Genomic DNA, 17,091 nt, shown 5'->3' on the forward strand with positions numbered 1-17,091 from the left:
CCACTTCAAGTTGATTAACTGAGATTGATCGATCTATTTCACTCTCCTGCTATTCACAGTCCTTTGACCTCCAGTAAGTGAAGTAAGTTTAAATCCCATGTGGTGTATGTATATGCCAGCTGAGTCAGAGTAAGAGGGTGGAGTAACACTGTAGATTAAGTACATGGCAAAAAAGGAAGCAAGAAGGGACACATAGATACCATCTGCATAACTTCCTGGGAGGAAACTGCTAGTATGCACTTAGGTAAATGGCTGAGAACAGAGTGATATGAGACTGTGCTATCAGCAGTGCTTGCTGGATTGGAGAAAGCACTGGTATTTTTCCGAGTGGGGCCGTATAGGAAGTGTGCTCTAAGTCCTGGCATAAAAGCAAAATTTACTTCAGCACTCTGTGACTCAATCTCTAGTCCTCCACTAGGCATGAGAATAACCCATAAAGCTGTATTTGATCTGTGGGGTCAGAAAATGGGAGAGAGGCGCAGGAGGTGGTGGGGATAGAGAAGAGGAATGTGTGAATATCATGCTCAGCTCATGAGACTTTACAAGTCTAGTGTAATATAGAGACTGAGGCCTTGCTTAAATTGCATCTTAACCTGGGGTGTATTTAAAACCAAGATGCTTAAACTTGTGCCAATACTTATGTGGGCACTTGTTTCAATTAAATTTGATTAAATATTTAAAGCATAATGAAAAAGGCTGTATTAACACAGGGGAAAAAAGGATCTAAGCTGTTTTCCCTGTGGACAAAACCTTCCTTCCCAAGTTTTCAATTCTCATGTGTGACTTACTTAACATTGAATAATCTTTGCATTTCATATCCGACCTGTTCTGAGGAAACAAAAATAGAGGCTCAAAAAAGTCAGTGAAAACTCATTCTAAAATACTTAGCAAACCCTACTGGATTCATACAAATAATATCAGTGAGGTCATACATTCAGCTGGGCACACATCCTCCTCCTAGCCATTATTTGGCTGGGGAAACAGCAGAATCTAGTATGAAGTCTGGAAAATCAACTGAGTTTTAATAGTTAAATTAAGGTTTGCAAAACACCACAACCAAAGAAGCATAAACTCCAAATTAATGAACACAGTCCTTCTGCAATTGACATTCCTATTGTGTCAGGCTGCCTCTTCTCTTACCCCAAAGCATTGTGCACTATTTTCAGGGGCAGATAGTAGTCCTGACCTGGCATATCTTACTGTACACTCTGCATATAAACAGTGGCAGGGAGAAGTGGAACTTACATGGGAGTAGTTTTCTAAATCTGAGATGAGACAGCATATGAAAGACAGACATTGGAACAAAGATATGATGAAGGGGTTGTGCAAGGATCCATTCACTGTGGCTCCTTTCAGTTTGGAATGAATTAGATCCTCATTAGCATGTCCTCTGTGCTTTCTTTGTAAAGTTAGGCAGGTATGGTGCTGTAGACCAGATGCCACTTTTGCTTAGTGTAAGAGGCCTATCAGCTAGGCAGGCTATGAGCTGTATGCTATATGAGAAAAGACCTTGTAGGCTGGATTTTGTCATATTTGAAGTAAGTGAAACTTGTTTCTCACATCTGTCTAATGTGTGTTTTCTTCTACCCTGGGAGCAGTGGAGTGAAGTGCAGCAGATGATAAATGGTACCCCAGTCTATATGTACCAGGACTGCAGCGTGCTCTCTGAGGGTGACACTGATCACTGGCTTCGCACCAACTGGATTTATCGGGGTGAGGCAGCATCTCGCATTTATGTGGAGCTGAAGTTTACTGTGAGAGACTGCAAGAGCTTCAAAGGTGAAGCGGTGACCTGCAAAGAGACTTTCAACCTCTACTACATGGAGTCTGAGCAGGATGTCGGGATCCAGTTCCGCCGCCCAATGTTCATCAAGGTCTGTTGTGGTGATGTTTGAGTGAAAGACTGTGTCATCTCTTTCAGCTTAAACTGGGTGTGTCTTGCTGGCTAGGTGAAGCCAGGAGAATCAGCATCTGGGGAAGGGAAGGGAATAAGTGTTATCCTTAGAATAAGCTTTGCCCTAAGTGCCCTCTCTGATGCTCAGAGCAACCTCTGTCAGAAGTGGCAATAGTTTTCAAAGGAGATCAGACCTCCAATTCTTCTTAAATACGTATTAAACTGGGCATAAATTAGGTGAGAATTCTGAAGGATTATAACAGTGCCCCACTGTTGCATCAGTTTGTAGAAACCGTAAAGCAGAGACTAAAAGAATTTGACTTGCCTTAGGCAATAAATCAAGAATAAACCAGGTGAAGAACAGAACCCAAATCAAATCTCTGTGCTTCTGATCATTTGTGCTGATTGTTATCAGGTATAGGGTCTTTTTTCCTACATCTGGAGGTGTTGGCTTGTTATAATGAAATTCTCCCTTGTGTGAAAGTATTTAGCACTACAATTTACCTGCTGTTTCTCCTGATGTACTGCTATCTTGTCATACAAACATTTGAATTACAGAAAAGGGAATGTCAGCTTCTTTGGTAGAGGAACTTCTATAACTATTTTCTATCCTAAAAGAAACCCACAGACCTAGATTATTTGACTGCTCTTTCCTCTGCAGATTAAATGACATGTTATGAAAACAAAGAACTGTAAAAGCTACAACAGGAAGAGCAGGACTAGGGTAGCTGATTCCCTTCCTCCCCTCCCCAGTGCACTCCCCTTCTGGCTGGGGCCTACTGCACGTATCTGTGAGATACCTCCACAACTCCTAAATCTGCTTTATGATCCCACCACCAGAAGCAGCTGCTTTGCAGATTCTTAAATTGACCATCCAGCTACCTGGAGCAGGTGGTGTTCAGTAACAAGGAGGGGCCTACAGTGGAGAGGATTGTTTTTCAAGGTCTCCAAGAAAAGAGACCACCCCACATGTAGTCCAGCTTGTCTGTCTCTCATGATGTCATGGAGGCCTTTCCCATCTGCCCATAGAAAGCATTTCTCTCCCAGTCTCACTGTTTTGTTGATGAGGAAGTGGAATGTAAAAGTGTGGAAGCATTTTTTCACCCAAGTTTTCAGTGCTTAAAAGTACTGAATACCGCATGACAAGCACCTTGGAGTAGAAGTTCTGATCTGCATCAAGTGCAGTCTGGAAACAGGTAGCTGTAATTCACTGGTCAACTTCAAAAACACATCCCTAAGTGCTGCTGTGATGTTACTGTATATTGATTTGCAAACAAAAATTATCACAGGAGAGATTTGCTCCTGATTTGTTAATTTCTGCTCGGGGTAGTTCCTACAGACATCCGAGATCACAGATCTAGAACACAATGTACTCTGTAAGACAGCGAATTACTGCAAATGAGTTGAAAGGAAATGGTGAAAAGTATGGAAGCAGGAGTTCATAGCCAGTCATTAACACTTCTTCCAACAGCAAAGAAGGCATGCAGTGCACTGAGATTAACAACAGTCAACCATTCTGTCTGTAAAAGTCCTTAGTGTAAAATATGTTTGACAGGCATAGCTATCTCAGAGCTGCTGCCTGCTCGGATGTTAAGCTGTTGTCTTTTTCTCTTTTGCTTAGCTCAACACTGTGGCAGCAGATCGAAGTTTCACAAACAGAGACATCGAATCTGGTGCCATGCAGCTGAACACAGAAGTGTGCCCCATTGGGAAGCTGTCTCGTCGGGGCTTCTACTTAGCTTTCCAGAACTCTGGGGCTTGTGTAGCAATGGTGTCTGTTCGAGTATATTACAAGACTTGCCCAGAGGCAGTGCAGGGCCTTGCCCGTTTTCCAGAGACACTAGCAGGCTTGGAGGGGCTCACAGAAGTGCCTGGTGTATGCGTGGAATATGCAGCTGAAGAAACAGGCTCTCCCCCGAGGATGCACTGCAGCACAGATGGGGAGTGGCTGGTACCAATGGGCCGATGCCTTTGTGCTGTGGGGTTTGAGGAAGTCGATGGGAGCTGCGTAGGTGAGTATGCAGACAGTGGCTGTAGGCCATGGGAGAGACTCCAGGGAGCTGGAGATCAGGGTATCTGTAAGCACAAAGTGAGAGTAGGGGAGTTAGTGTGTCCTACCTCTCTCTTGCCTGCCCTCTGTGCCTGCCAGGCATTTCTTATGCCTTTTCTCCACTCTGTAGCTTCTTTTCCAATTGTGATTTTCTCCTTATGTGTCAAGTGCAAGACTTGCACACACCTCTCCACTCCTTCTTGGGCTTCATCCAGGAGCCTTCAGCTTTACAGCTAGTTTCTGCGAGCTGTAACTGTGTGATTGACACTGACTCACACCACAACTGGTTCCCAAGCCTTAAATGGCAGCCTTGTTCTTTCAGGGCTGATGGATTAGATGCATGGAACAGTGCTTGTCCCATGACTAGAAAGCTGAGAAAAGGGGGCAGATTTCTCCTTCATGCCCCCTTCTGCTTGGACTGGGACGGTTCTTCTGCCATGGGAAATTGTGTAAAGCACATTGCTTTACATCTGTGCCTCGTTCATTTCTGAGGAAGAGCAATTAGCGGGCACAGGAATCACCACGGTACTGGAATGAGAGTGAGACAGGGCTATTGGAGCAAGCAGTGCAGGGCTCCCTTTGTCACTGAGGGGACAGGATCCAGATTCTTATGGCAACTACATGTGTATGTCAGGGGAGAACGTACATACTGTGGTTTGGGAAATATGTGTTAATGCAGAGAGGGAGATAAAATGACATCTCTGCTGTTGTTTTCAGAGCCACAGAGCAGAAGGCTGGCACTTCAGAAAACAGAAAAAGGAATCCATGCACTGCTTCCAGAATCAGCAGTGACCTTTATGTTCTATTCTGCCCTCGTTTCACAGCAAAGATCTGGTGCCCCTTTGAATTCTCACTTCTTGCCACTCGTTTTGCTTGGAGAGCTAGCAAAGGCTGAAACACAACATCCTTGCCCTTCTCCAGCAAACCCCTCTCTTACACAGCCCAGCCAGTTTTTCCACTTAGGTACTACAGAGCTCTCCCCGCCCTCCTGAGAGCACTCCCCTGGGAAGGGGCAGGGAAACTGTCATGTCTGGACAGGCCCTGGCTGCTATCACAGCAAAGGTTCATTTTATGTCTGTGCTTTTATCCCACTCTGCCTAAGTACAGCTGTAACTTTGGTATCTTTTGTAGGATCAATAGGGAATAGGGAAATCTCCCAGGAGAAAAAGTGAAGAGAGAAGCACCTTGCAGGGACAGGGAGAAGTAATGTCATGCCCCCAGAGCAGTGTGTTATTTGAGCATCAGAGGCAATGGTGAATGTAGGTTGCCTTTTGTGGACATCTTGGGTTCCTCTCTCTTTATAAAAGACATTGTACAAAAGACTGGGAACAATCCACATCAGGATGAGGACTGAGGTAAGGGCTTCTACTTTCTGTTCTCCAAAGATGAAGGACTTCCCATTCAAACATGAACATGGGGACAGAATGGAGGAAGAAGACTTTCAGGCAGAGAATTCTAGTTCTGATTTTTGCCTTGAGCAAGAAGAGAGTAAAAAAAAAAAAAAAGAAAAAAAAAAAAGAAAGAAAGCTAGACTGTGATCCTTGCTTCATAATAGGGAGGAGAATTTGATCTCTAGTACAGGACAGGAGGCAACAGAAAGCCAGAAGGCCAGGTTTTGAACAACCTCTTGGTGAATTTCCAGCTGTACAGAGCTCAGCCATCCCATCATCCCAGAAAAGCTGTGCCTGCCCAAAGCATTACATCTCAGCTTCTCACAGCACTGCATACCTTGCTGTCAATAAGCCTAGACCTCCATGATTAACATCTTCAGTTAAGTCTTTTACTGTGAACCCAATAGGCTGGCTGTGCCCCTGGCTTATATACTGGTTTCTTGATGGGCTCTGCAGGGTGATGGGTGAGTGGGTTATTGATGCTGAACTCCCTCTCAGCATTATTCTGGTGTGTGAAAGCTGCCCGATGCTTGCTGGCAGTTTCAGGACAGGAATACCGGTAGGGAAGAGTTAGACCACTGCTTCCCTCTCTATCCTCTGGTGCTTGGGTGAGCAGTGCTAATCTCGCCCTTTCTCAGGCTTGTTTCTCACATCTTGTTGCCTGGAGCTGGGTCTGGAGTGGATGCCAAAGGACTCATGAAGCCAAGTGCCAAGGAATGAGAGAGACTGGAGTGGAGCTGACTTCCAACTAGAGGCAGCTGCTGACCTCTGGTCTCTAGTGACAGGACCCCAGGAAACGGCATGGAGCCACATCAGGGGAGGGCCGGGTTGGTTGTTAGGAAGAGGTTCTTCATCAGAGGGTGAACAGGCTGCCCAGGGCAGTGGTCACAGACCCAAGCTGTTGGAGTTCAAGGAGTGCTTGGATAACACTCGCAGACATAGGGTTTGAGCTTAGGGTGCTGCCGTGTGGAGCCAGAAATTGGACTCAGTGATCCTTGTGCATGCCTTCCAACTCCGGATGTTCTGTGGTTCAGTGATTCTACAGCTAGAATCCTCCTTGCCTCTCTCATCCTGGGGGAGCTGAGGCAGAGACTGCCCTGTTTCTGCCAAGTGAGCCCATAGCGGCCCCGCTTCAGGGAACTGCAGGTGGCAGCGCGCCGGCTAAACACCTCACAGGCAGCAACGGCAGCGTGGCTGCCGGCCAGCTGCCGCGGGGCAGCGCCCACTCACCCATTCACATGGCAGAGCCTGCCATACCCACCCCTGCCCAGCCGGGCGCTCCGGGATAGGCTTCGCACCGCCTCGGAGGCGGGGCTGGCATCGCGTCCCTAAGTGGGGCCGCCGGTTCTCCGCCGGCTCTGGCCCGAAGCCTTGGGGTACCTCCCCGGCGCTGTGCAGCCACCTGCCGGCCGCTCCTGGCATGGCGGCAGCGGGTGCGCGAGCCTCATCCGCTGTGGCGAGGAAGCCGAGACGCCAGGCGCCGACACAGCTGCACCTCATACATGAGGCGGCGGAGCGCGGCCGGGGGCGGCGAAGAGCGTCTCGGGCAGGTCGTGGTGGCTGAGCCGGGGGCTCCGCCCTAAGGCGCCAGGGCCGCTCCCCCTTCGGGCCCCGTGGCCTCGATCGTGGCTGCGGGGCTATGCTGTGCCTGCCTTTTCCGGGGCGCCGGTCTGGTCTGGTCTGGGCTTGTTTTGGCTTGTTTTGGCTTAGTTGCCCGAAACTGAATGGCCTCGTTCGTACCGCCCGCGGGGAGCTGCCCTCTGCTGTCCTGACCCTCCACACATGCCCGGCCCTGAGCCAGGCCACCTGGAGGCATACTGATGTCTAGATTCTACAGGCAGCTGTGTGCCATCACTCCCGCCTGCAGCTCCTGGCCCGGCTTGGTTTTTAGCATAGACGTAGCCTAAGGTGATGTCACCTGATCTGGCAGACTGGTGCCTTCCCTGCCCTCTCCTAGGTTTCTGCCTTCACCCAGATGTTCCCTCTCAGTGCTGCCTCACTGCTCGAGTGGAGAGGTTGGACTAGATGATATCCAGAGATCCCTTCCAACCTCCCTGCTCAAGCAGCATCCCTTGGAACATAATACCCAGGATTGTGTCCAGATAGATCTGAATATCCCAAGAGAAGAAGACTTCACAGCCTCTGGGAAATCTGTTACACTATTCAGTCACCTTAACATTAAGCCTTCCCTTCTCCAGGATGAACAGGCCCATTTCCCTCAGCCTTTCCTCATATGAGAGATGTTCCACTCCCTTGTTTTAATAGGCCTTTGCTGGACTCACTCCAGGAGCTCTGTGTCACTCTTGTACTGGGGAGCCCAGAACTGGACACAGTACTCCAGGTGAGGCCTCACCAGAGCTGAGGGGGAGGATGACCTCTATTGGCCACATACTTGAATGACGGTAGCTAAAAATGATGTAAACTATAATGGGTGGTTCTTTTATGTCCTGAGGTTGGAAGGTAGAGAGACATACTTTAATGCAGCAAAGACAGTGTCAGATGTTACAGCTAGGGAATGATTTGGCTGTATATTTTTGTAGGACTGTAAATAGGAAACCCATGACACATGTTCTCATGTATTCCATGTTAGCTTCCTAGCCAATCACATTCACTGCTTTTAGGTAAACTCTTAATTATCTAGATGTTCCTCGGGGCCCTGCTAGGTGATATTCTGGTACAACAATTGTAAAGATGCTTCTGCTAAATAGCCCACTGGCTATCTCATATGAAGTTGGCAAGCAGAAGAGTCTGAGGAGTACGAGGACTTGGAACTTTATAGCCTGACTGGGTTCTTTTTCTCATGCAACATTCTGGAGATTCCACTTCTTTGGTCTACAAAACTTTTCATAGCATTGATCCCACCTTGAGTTTGCATCTCTTCTCTGTGTGCTCTGAGAAGATAATTGATATATGTGACTTTCAGGGATCCCTTACAACCCAAATATTTCTGTGAACTAAAAGTATTGAAGAAAAGCAGGCATGTAAAAAGAGTGTTCAAGAAACTAAATGAAACTGTCCAGTTGTTTCATAGAAACATAGAACCAAAGAATCTTGGATTGGAAGGGACCTTAGCAATAGTCTAGTTCCAATCCCACTGCTGTGGGCCACCCACTGGGTCAGGCTGCCCAGGGCCCCATCCAACCTGGCCTTGAATACCTCCAGGGATGGGGCATCCACAGCTTATCTGTACAGCCTGTGCCAGTGCCTCACCACTCTCTGAGTAAAAAATATCCTCCTAATATATAATCTAAATCTCCCCGCTTTTAGTTTAAAACTACTCCATCTTGTCCTGCCACTATCTGTTTGTGTAAAAAGTTGATCAATACTGTTGAATTTATGTTAACTTATCTCTTCACAGCCTGCCAGCGAGGATTCTACCGTCACTCTCTGGAGACTAAACGTTGCCTGAAGTGCCCCCCAAACAGCTTGTCCAATGAGTTAGGGGCTACATCTTGTTCCTGCAACGCAGGCTTCTATCGGGCACCTTCGGAGGGCCAAAACATCGCTTGCACCCGTGAGTTGTGGCTGGAGAGAAAGAACTAAGAGACAGGAGGAAATGGAGTGCTTGGAAATAGGGTTGAGAGATCAGAGAGGGAGTGACTGGGGGGAACAGAGGGCATAATTCAAAATGCATCAGCAGATGGGAGACTGCCTCCGTACTTTGGGTATTATCAACTGGATCAAATATTTTCTTTCATGTTTCTTGTAGGTCCTCCCTCAGCTCCCCGCAATGTCAGCTTCTCCCTTACTGGCACACAGCTCAGTCTGTGGTGGCAGCCACCCAGTGACCACGGTGGGCGGAAGGACCTAACTTACACAGTCTTCTGTCAGCGCTGTCATTTCCTGTCATGTGATCCATGTGAGCCTGGTGTGGTATTCTCCCCAAGTTCTTCAGGTCTCACCAAAACTGCTGTGGATGTGGATGGCCTAGAAGCTTACACCAACTACACATTTGCTGTGGAAGCCCATAATGGTGTCTCAGGAATGGGACCTGCTCCACAGAGAACTGCTCCAGCTGTCTGGGTTGCAGTTGGACATGCAGGTTAGCAGAACCAGAGAGTTCTTCCTGCTCACCAGAAAAAGGAAGAGGAATCTCTGTGAATGTTTAAGCATTCTCCACCTTCTCCTTCTGTCTGCTGTGTGTGTTGGTAGGGTATGAGAAGTTACCTCTCGCCTCTGTCATGTAAAGTCCCTTGGTCATATTTCTTGCATATCAATGCAGCAGTAAGATTTACCCAGCAAGAGCTATGAATCCACCAAGGAATTAACAGACGTGAGGAGGTTAAAGCCTTTTCTGTGATACACTGCTGTAGTCCAACCAAAATATCGTTACGTGTATGACAGGGAGAATGGAGCAAACTGAGACAGGGGAGGTTTAGGTTGGATATTAGGAAGAAGTTTTTCACACAGAGGGTGATGACACTCTTTTGATACTCCAAACTGCGAACTGTTAAAAATTATCTTTTTATTCATGAATATTATGCATCTGCGGTCACCTGAGAGATTTTGAGCATGAAATTTCACAGTACACTTATGAAATGGAGTTTCATTCATAAATCATATAGGATAGTGGTGTTACTGTTGTTGTTCGAGTAGAAAATCCTAACATTTTGATTTCAAATTGAACACTTTCAGTACAGTGGTGTGTTAAGTGTAATTTCTTGAATCACTGATTTTGTTTTGAAGATGAAAGATACATACTTTTTCTGTTGGGGTAGATACTGTTGGGGTAATATGCTATTCCAGCAAACAAATTACAACTGGAGGCCTCATTTTCTTTTCACTGTGGAAGAGAAAGGTGTGGCAGTGGTAATGAGAGTCATTTCTAGTTGCATAGTATGACCAGAGAAAGAAAGATAGTGCCTTGGCTGGAGAGAGGGCTTACTTTGCACTGATTGTATTTCATCCTGATATTCTTTGTTTTCTACCCGGCAGCTCCAGTGACAGTATCCCAGTTTATCCTGACACAGAGAGATGACAGTAGTCTGTCTGTTTCTTGGCTTGCCCCACGGCAGCGCAGCCGGACCTCAGTGGAGTACGAGGTCATGTTCTTTGAGAAGGTGAGATCTGCCTCATCTGTTCTTTCCTCTTTCACCTAAAGTGATGAAAATGTCCTTTTTGTACAATATTTTAGTTACTTGGCCTTGTTTGATTTCTGCAGGGAGAGGAGGCACGTTACACAGTGAAGCACCTTCTTGAGCCAAATGTCACTCTGACAGACCTTCAGCCAGACACAACCTACCTGCTTCGTGTGAGATCCATCACACCCCTTGGGCCTGGGCCCTACTCCCAGGAGCAGGAATTCCGCACCCTTCCGCCAGGTAAAATACAATTATTGTATGCTGTTAGTGAGAAACTCACTTCTCCAGCAGATTGTATATGCATATAGTACACTAATCTCTTTTTGTGTTCTACCAACTGTAAGGCAAAGAAATCACATTCCTGCATTCCTTGTCATCAGGGCCAGGCCTTGGTGACAAAGCCTTATTATGTACACAAAAGTCCTGAACAGGGAGTCAGTTATCTTTTGTGCTTGCTGTTACATAAAATTCAATTGTACTTTCCCTTTCAGAACTATTGATCTCAGGTTTGTATGTTGTACTGGTAAATTACTTACTATCTGTTCATTTAGTTTTCCTGTAAGATACTTTTATTCTGGATAGCAATGTTTCTAAGTGCAAGCATTAGCAAAATGATTAGCATATGTCTCCTTTTGTGTGGAAATTGGTAATGAAAAGAAGAACTCAAAGGACTTCATCACTATATTTTTCCTGCATTATTATTTCTGCTGTATGTCGTTGAGCCCCTTAATGTGAACCTGGCAATGACTCTACCCAAAAAGATGGTATGTGCTGTTGAAAAAAAATTCTCACCCAAGGTGAGGAAGATCAGGCTACTAAAGCCACAAGGAAAACTTCCTTCAGCATCAAAGGAAACCACACATAGATTTTGCATCCAACCTTCCCTTTCCCTGGGTTATCCAGAGACTTATCTATTATAAAAAGTTTTTAGTAATAGAATTTACTCTGTCTTTATTCCACAAATTCACAGATCCTCCTAGTGACCCCATAGATGTTCCCAATAATTTTATAAATATGTTCATTGAAATGATGCCAATGAAAGGCTAGTTTTGTTGTAATGAAATAAAGAAAGAAAACTAATGCATACCTTAATTTTAATAAATAATCATATAAACTGAGTAAAAGCTGATAAAGATTTGTGATACTGTGATTGAAATATTTGAAAATTGGGCTTTTTTGGCACCAGGAGCTTTTGGGAAGATTTTCATGAAATCACAGTGCCAATCATAATAACACAAATGATCATAGGAGAGACATTGACTTGTTGGAGCACATCCAGAGAAGGGCCACAGAAATGATCCAAGGGATGATGGAACACCTCTCCTGTGAGGACACACTGAGAGAGCTGGGGCTGTTCAGCATGGACGAACAATGGTGTTGGAGAAACCTGATAGCAGCCTTTCAGTTTATGAATTGGGGCTGTAAGAAGGAAGGGGACAGATTGTTTAGCAGGGTCTGCTGTGACAGGACAAGGGGAAGTGGTTTCAAACTAAAGTAGCAGAGATTTAGAGTGGATATAGGAAAGAATTTATGTACTATAAGGGTAGTAATGCACTGGGACATGTTGCCCAGAGAGGTGGTGGAGGCTCTGTCCTTGGAGATATTCAAGGTCAGGCTGGACGTGGCTCTGAAAAACCTGTCCTGACTGATCTCCTGTTCACTTCAAGGGATTTGGATTAGATGACTTCTAAAGGTCCCTTCCAACTCAAATGATTCTATGATCGTTAACCAATAGACTAATGTACAACAAAGGTTCTGTGCAAAATATAAATATTTAAGTTAAAATGTAATAGGTGTTTTTGATTATGAAGTGATATGCTACAATATACTTCACATCTTTCCCCAGAATTACATTTGTTTTTTAAATAAAAGTTGATCGTCTTGCCACACTAAGACAAAAGTATTTTGAATATGAAAGAGATAAAACCTTGCCAGAAAGGTTTCGTTTGGTGGGAGAGCTTCTTTGATGATATGATTTGAAGGATCAAAGATCCTTCTTCTCTGATGAAGGATCTCAGCTGCAGTGGTCTAGGGACACTATTGGAACAAGATTTGTAGGGAGAGGCAATTTTTAAATCTGAATTTGAGAATTTAAGATTCCTCAATTTCTTGCAGAAGAGCTATGTACCTAAAAGCTAGTTACTGTTTTCTGGATGGTTTAATGAAACATACTCCTTCTTGCCTTTTTGGTTTTGATTTTATCAAAAAAAGAACATTGGCTTTGCTTTTTTGGTTTCTGCTTATCTAAGCAGGTGGTTTTTAGAAATGCTAATGAATGAGTTGGCATCAAATTGAACAACAATAACAAGTGTTACTTAGGCGTTATGGATGTTGACCATGTGACAGGATGTTAGGAAATGCTTCTAGACACTGTCCTTGCTTAAGAATCTGTCATTTATAGAAATCTATATAGAAATTTTCTTTTTTTCTGGTTGTTTTCCTAAATGTCTTTAGGGAAAATATTTTAAAAATGCAGGTACTCATGAGATATGGGTGTGAGCACTCTTCATTAATGCATTTAAAAATAAATTAATAGTTTCTTAAGTTACAGGAAATAAAGGCTTAGAAACACACACTTCTACAAGAGAAGTCATTTAGTATTTACTCTGATAAATTCAAATATACAGTAGTATGGAAATGGTTGGCTTCAGCTTAAGAGTATGTCACAGTTCTGGCCCAATTTGGCCTGGGCAGGGAGACCCATGGACCCATGCCCCAAGAAAGGGGAAAAGGGGTAGGGAGAAGGTAGGGAGATGGACCTAAAAAAATATGATAGCGGAATGTGAGATAACACAATACAGTATAATTGAAATTGAAGCTAATAAGTCAAATAAATGAGAGACTGTGTCCAAAAACCAAAGGCCTTACTGTAATGCTGAAGATGAGATGGCTAGGCAGAGCACACTGCAGAGGCAAGTAGAAAAAGATGGGCCAATCTCATGACTCCCAGTCGGTTTTATCTTTCCCTCTGAATGGAAAACTGAAACAGAACAGTTAAGTCTTCTCAGAGCTGTAGTTCTTCCCTTCTGAGTGAAATACCTGGAACTACTGACAATCCACGGAACTGTAGCATTAACTCTTTAACTACCAGTACTCTGCATGATGTTATGATGTGGAATACTGATAACAAAAATTATAAAAGCACAACGGAGACTAAATGAAAGAACAGTACTATAGGATTCAAATCTGGTCACTCTGCTGCCTGGAAGACAAATCACCATCATTTACCTAATACTGATGGAAGCTGGTTGCTATGTTCCTGACAAATAATTCTTGGTCTTTTAAATGACATGGCCATTCTCTTTGTCTCTGCAGGCACCGGAGCTCTGTCTGGTGGTGTCATGGCATCTATTATCTTTGGAGTTCTGCTATTTATTGGGCTGCTTCTGGGAATTGTGTTCTTTCGACGAAAGTAAGTGTTGATTTTTGGAGTTGAAAAGTGTGTGCTATGAAAAGTGTGTGCTATGGGAGCTTAAGACAGAGTTATGAAGGGAGAAACTGATCTCTCAGAGCAAGTTGGACAAGTTAGTTAGAGTTGGAAGAGGAAGACCAGCATGTTGCACTAAGATGGACTGATTCTCAGTAATCAGCAAGATTGGAGGGGTTGAAAAATCCAGCACTATCATACTGTTATCATGCCAAATGAATAAAAATATTGTTATGGCACTGTAGTTTATATAGCTGCCAATCAATTAAGCAGAGAATAGATATATGCAGTCATTTCAAACCATTTTTCATGTATCAATACTTTAATGGTCATCTACCCAGATACAAAATTCTGCTTCCTCTCTAGATGCCTACAAGGCTTCTATTGTTTGTTTTAGATCAGTCGCTGTGTTGAAAATGTACAGAAAATATAAAATAAATGGAAATTAATCTGTAATTCATCAAGGATAGAACAAAACTACCTGCGTGGAAACAAATCTCCATTTCTAAATGTACATGAAACACTGCATTTTCTTGCTAGCTGCAAGAAAGAGCTCTGCACTACCCAGAGGTCTATGCCTGACCAACTAGGGCAGAGTCCCTAGGAGGCTTGCTTTTCTTTTTGCTATCTGTTAACCATTCAAGTTTCATTACTTCTTGTGTTTCAGGAAGGCTCACCGCAGACAGGCACGGCCTGATTACAGTACTTCAGGCTTTGATCGAGGTGAGTTGGAACCAGGGAGGAACCCAGAATACGTTGGAAGGAATTAAAAGAATTGGAGTTTAAAACATCACAAGAGCATGTTTTTCTCTGATGCAATATGTCTATTTCTATAGTAGCATTATTTTCAGTGTATGTTTGGTGTATTTGTTTAATTCTCTTGTTGGAAACCTGTGGATTCATCTCTGCTTCTGTAGCTTTGCCCTACATAATTTGTCCAAGGTGCTGACTGGTTAATTTGCCCTTTTGTTTCCCTTTACCATAGAGAAGGTCTGGTTGAAGCCCTATGTGGACCTGCAACCATATGATGACCCCAGTAGAGGTGTTCTGGAGTTCATTAAGGAACTGGATGTCTCTTGTGTCACTATGGAGAATGTGATTGGAGAAGGTGAGTTTGTTGGTCTTCTCTTCATCTTTCAGTTCTCTCATGCTGCTGTTCACCTGCTACTTTTGAGCTCATCTGTGACCTATTATTTCTGTTTGTCCTCAGGGGAGTTTGGGGAGGTCTATCGTGGGTCCCTGCGGCTCCCAGGGAAAGAACGTATTGTGGTTGCCATCAAAACCCTCAAGTCAACATATTCAGACTCACAATGGTGGAACTTCCTGCGTGAGGCAACAATTATGGGGCAGTTCAATCACCCAAACATCGTACATCTGGAAGGAGTTGTCACCAAAAGTAAGAGCGTGGGAAGTGTTCCTGGAATTGCAGTAGAAAGTGACACATTCCTAGGAACATTCTTAAGAGGAGATTATGTCAGGGAGGCTATGTTGGGAAAATATACATTATTATGTTAGCCTATGGCAAACGATAAGGAAGGGAGGAGAGTTATGGATTTCCAGAAGAGTCAAGAGGTAGTGTTAGTAAAGGTCTTCTTGGGTTGGTGAGTGGATATGAGGTTGGAATAGTGTGAGGGATGGTGGAAGGTTATATGTGTGACGCAAGTAGAAATACAAAGTCACTGGAGGAGTTCTGAGGGGAGGGACATCTATCTCTCTATACCGGTGGAGCAGGAATGGTGGTTGGCGTTAGGTACGGTTCTCTGTTCTGGGGGAATGTGGAGAGCATTGAAACACAGATTGCAAAGGAGAACTGCGAAAAGGGTGACACTTTAATGTTTTCCTCAAGGAAGGCCAATGATGATCATCACTGAGTACATGGAGAATGGAGCTCTGGATACCTTCCTCCGGGTGAGAGACCTTAATCTGTAATATGCTTGTATACTGCTAAAACTTGCACTTGACCTGGATTTAGGACACTAAGAGAAGACTAGAAATAAGATGTAGACATCCACATAATTTTTGCTCACTAACATTTCCAGTCTCAGCAGCTGACACTTGACACCATCCAATTTGTTCAGCATCCAGAGTGCTGTCTTTGGCAGTTAAAATGCAGGTGACTAGTGATGACTCTGGAGACCACCACCAGTGTCTTGGTGTGAGCCTGTGGAGTCCCTTGGGCTACAGCACCATGTTTTGCATGTTACCAATACACTCTTTTGCAAGTTGATGAAGCCAGTATCTAGAAATCAGCAGAGTGATGTTACTATGGATGGGGCTGTGGGCAGCCTAGTCTAGATGTAGAGGTTGGCAGCCCTGCTTGTGGCAGGGGGATTGGAGCATGATGATCCTCGATGTCCCTTCCAACCCGGGCCATTCTATGGTTCTATGATTCTATGACTTGACCAGGGTCTTCTCTCATTTCTTCCATGTAGGAGAATGAGGAAAAATTTAGCCCTGTGCAGCTTGTGAACATGCTGCAGGGAATAGCCTCCGGCATGACCTACCTTTCAGAACACAACTATGTGCACCGGGATCTGGCTGCTCGCAACATCCTGGTAACACGCAGCCTTCAATGCAAGGTGTCTGACTTTGGTCTTTCCCGAATATTGGAGAATGATGCAGAGGGAACATATGAAACTAAGGTAATGCAAAAACAGTCTCTTGGGAGATAAGGTCTCAGTCTGTAAGTGAGCTGCAGTCATGGGAGATCAGGTTTCTGCCAGGTAAGAATGGCAGAATTTTTTTGTAATATGAAACATGCCAGGTGGAGAATTTGGAGAAAAAAAAATCTCTTAAGAAAGCCCATTGTAAAATTGCAAGTCATTACGTGAGGAAGGTGGTGCTTTTCTATCGAGTCCATGTTGATTTTGTTTGCTAAGAGAATAAGTACAGGAAACGTGGTTTTTGAAATGAAGCAAAGTAAGGTGTCCGATATTTTGGACTCAGTTAATAACATCCAGCTTTGAAGACAGCCTTGCTGTGAGCAGGAGTTTGGAGTAAGGAGATCTACAGGTCCCTTTCAAAGAAAGCTCAAGTGATTCTAATATCTTCTTTCATTGCAAGTACGTCTGTTACTGGCATCAGTATCTTACACCCACAGCAGTGGTTTTGTGGTTTTCAATTCAACTGAACAGAAGGCTTAAACTCATTTACTTTGCAGGATTGTTTCTGTGTTTTTGACAAATTTCCCCAGAGGTGATTGCACGTCACTTTAAGAGAAGAGGGCCCAGTCTAAGAAGTAGTTTGTG

At 44.4% G+C, this 17,091-nt stretch overlaps 1 protein-coding gene across 1 annotated transcript in view; it reads left to right on the forward strand.

Moving 5' to 3' along the window:
• Window positions 1–17,091, forward strand: part of EPHA1 (EPH receptor A1) — a 33,573-nt gene that overhangs the window by 13,247 nt on the left and 3,235 nt on the right. The window contains exons 3-14 of the mRNA NM_204360.3: window positions 1,599–1,874; window positions 3,516–3,906; window positions 8,694–8,849; window positions 9,045–9,377; window positions 10,271–10,395; window positions 10,497–10,656; window positions 13,732–13,828; window positions 14,511–14,566; window positions 14,829–14,951; window positions 15,054–15,239; window positions 15,690–15,751; window positions 16,276–16,485. Coding sequence (NP_989691.2) covers window positions 1,599–1,874; window positions 3,516–3,906; window positions 8,694–8,849; window positions 9,045–9,377; window positions 10,271–10,395; window positions 10,497–10,656; window positions 13,732–13,828; window positions 14,511–14,566; window positions 14,829–14,951; window positions 15,054–15,239; window positions 15,690–15,751; window positions 16,276–16,485 — 2,175 coding nt within the window. The remainder of the gene's footprint in view (window positions 1–1,598; window positions 1,875–3,515; window positions 3,907–8,693; window positions 8,850–9,044; window positions 9,378–10,270; window positions 10,396–10,496; window positions 10,657–13,731; window positions 13,829–14,510; window positions 14,567–14,828; window positions 14,952–15,053; window positions 15,240–15,689; window positions 15,752–16,275; window positions 16,486–17,091) is intronic.

The sequence above is a fragment of the Gallus gallus genome, chromosome 1 (assembly GCF_016699485.2).
Source record: "Gallus gallus isolate bGalGal1 chromosome 1, bGalGal1.mat.broiler.GRCg7b, whole genome shotgun sequence".
NCBI classification, from domain to species: Eukaryota; Metazoa; Chordata; class Aves; order Galliformes; family Phasianidae; genus Gallus; species Gallus gallus.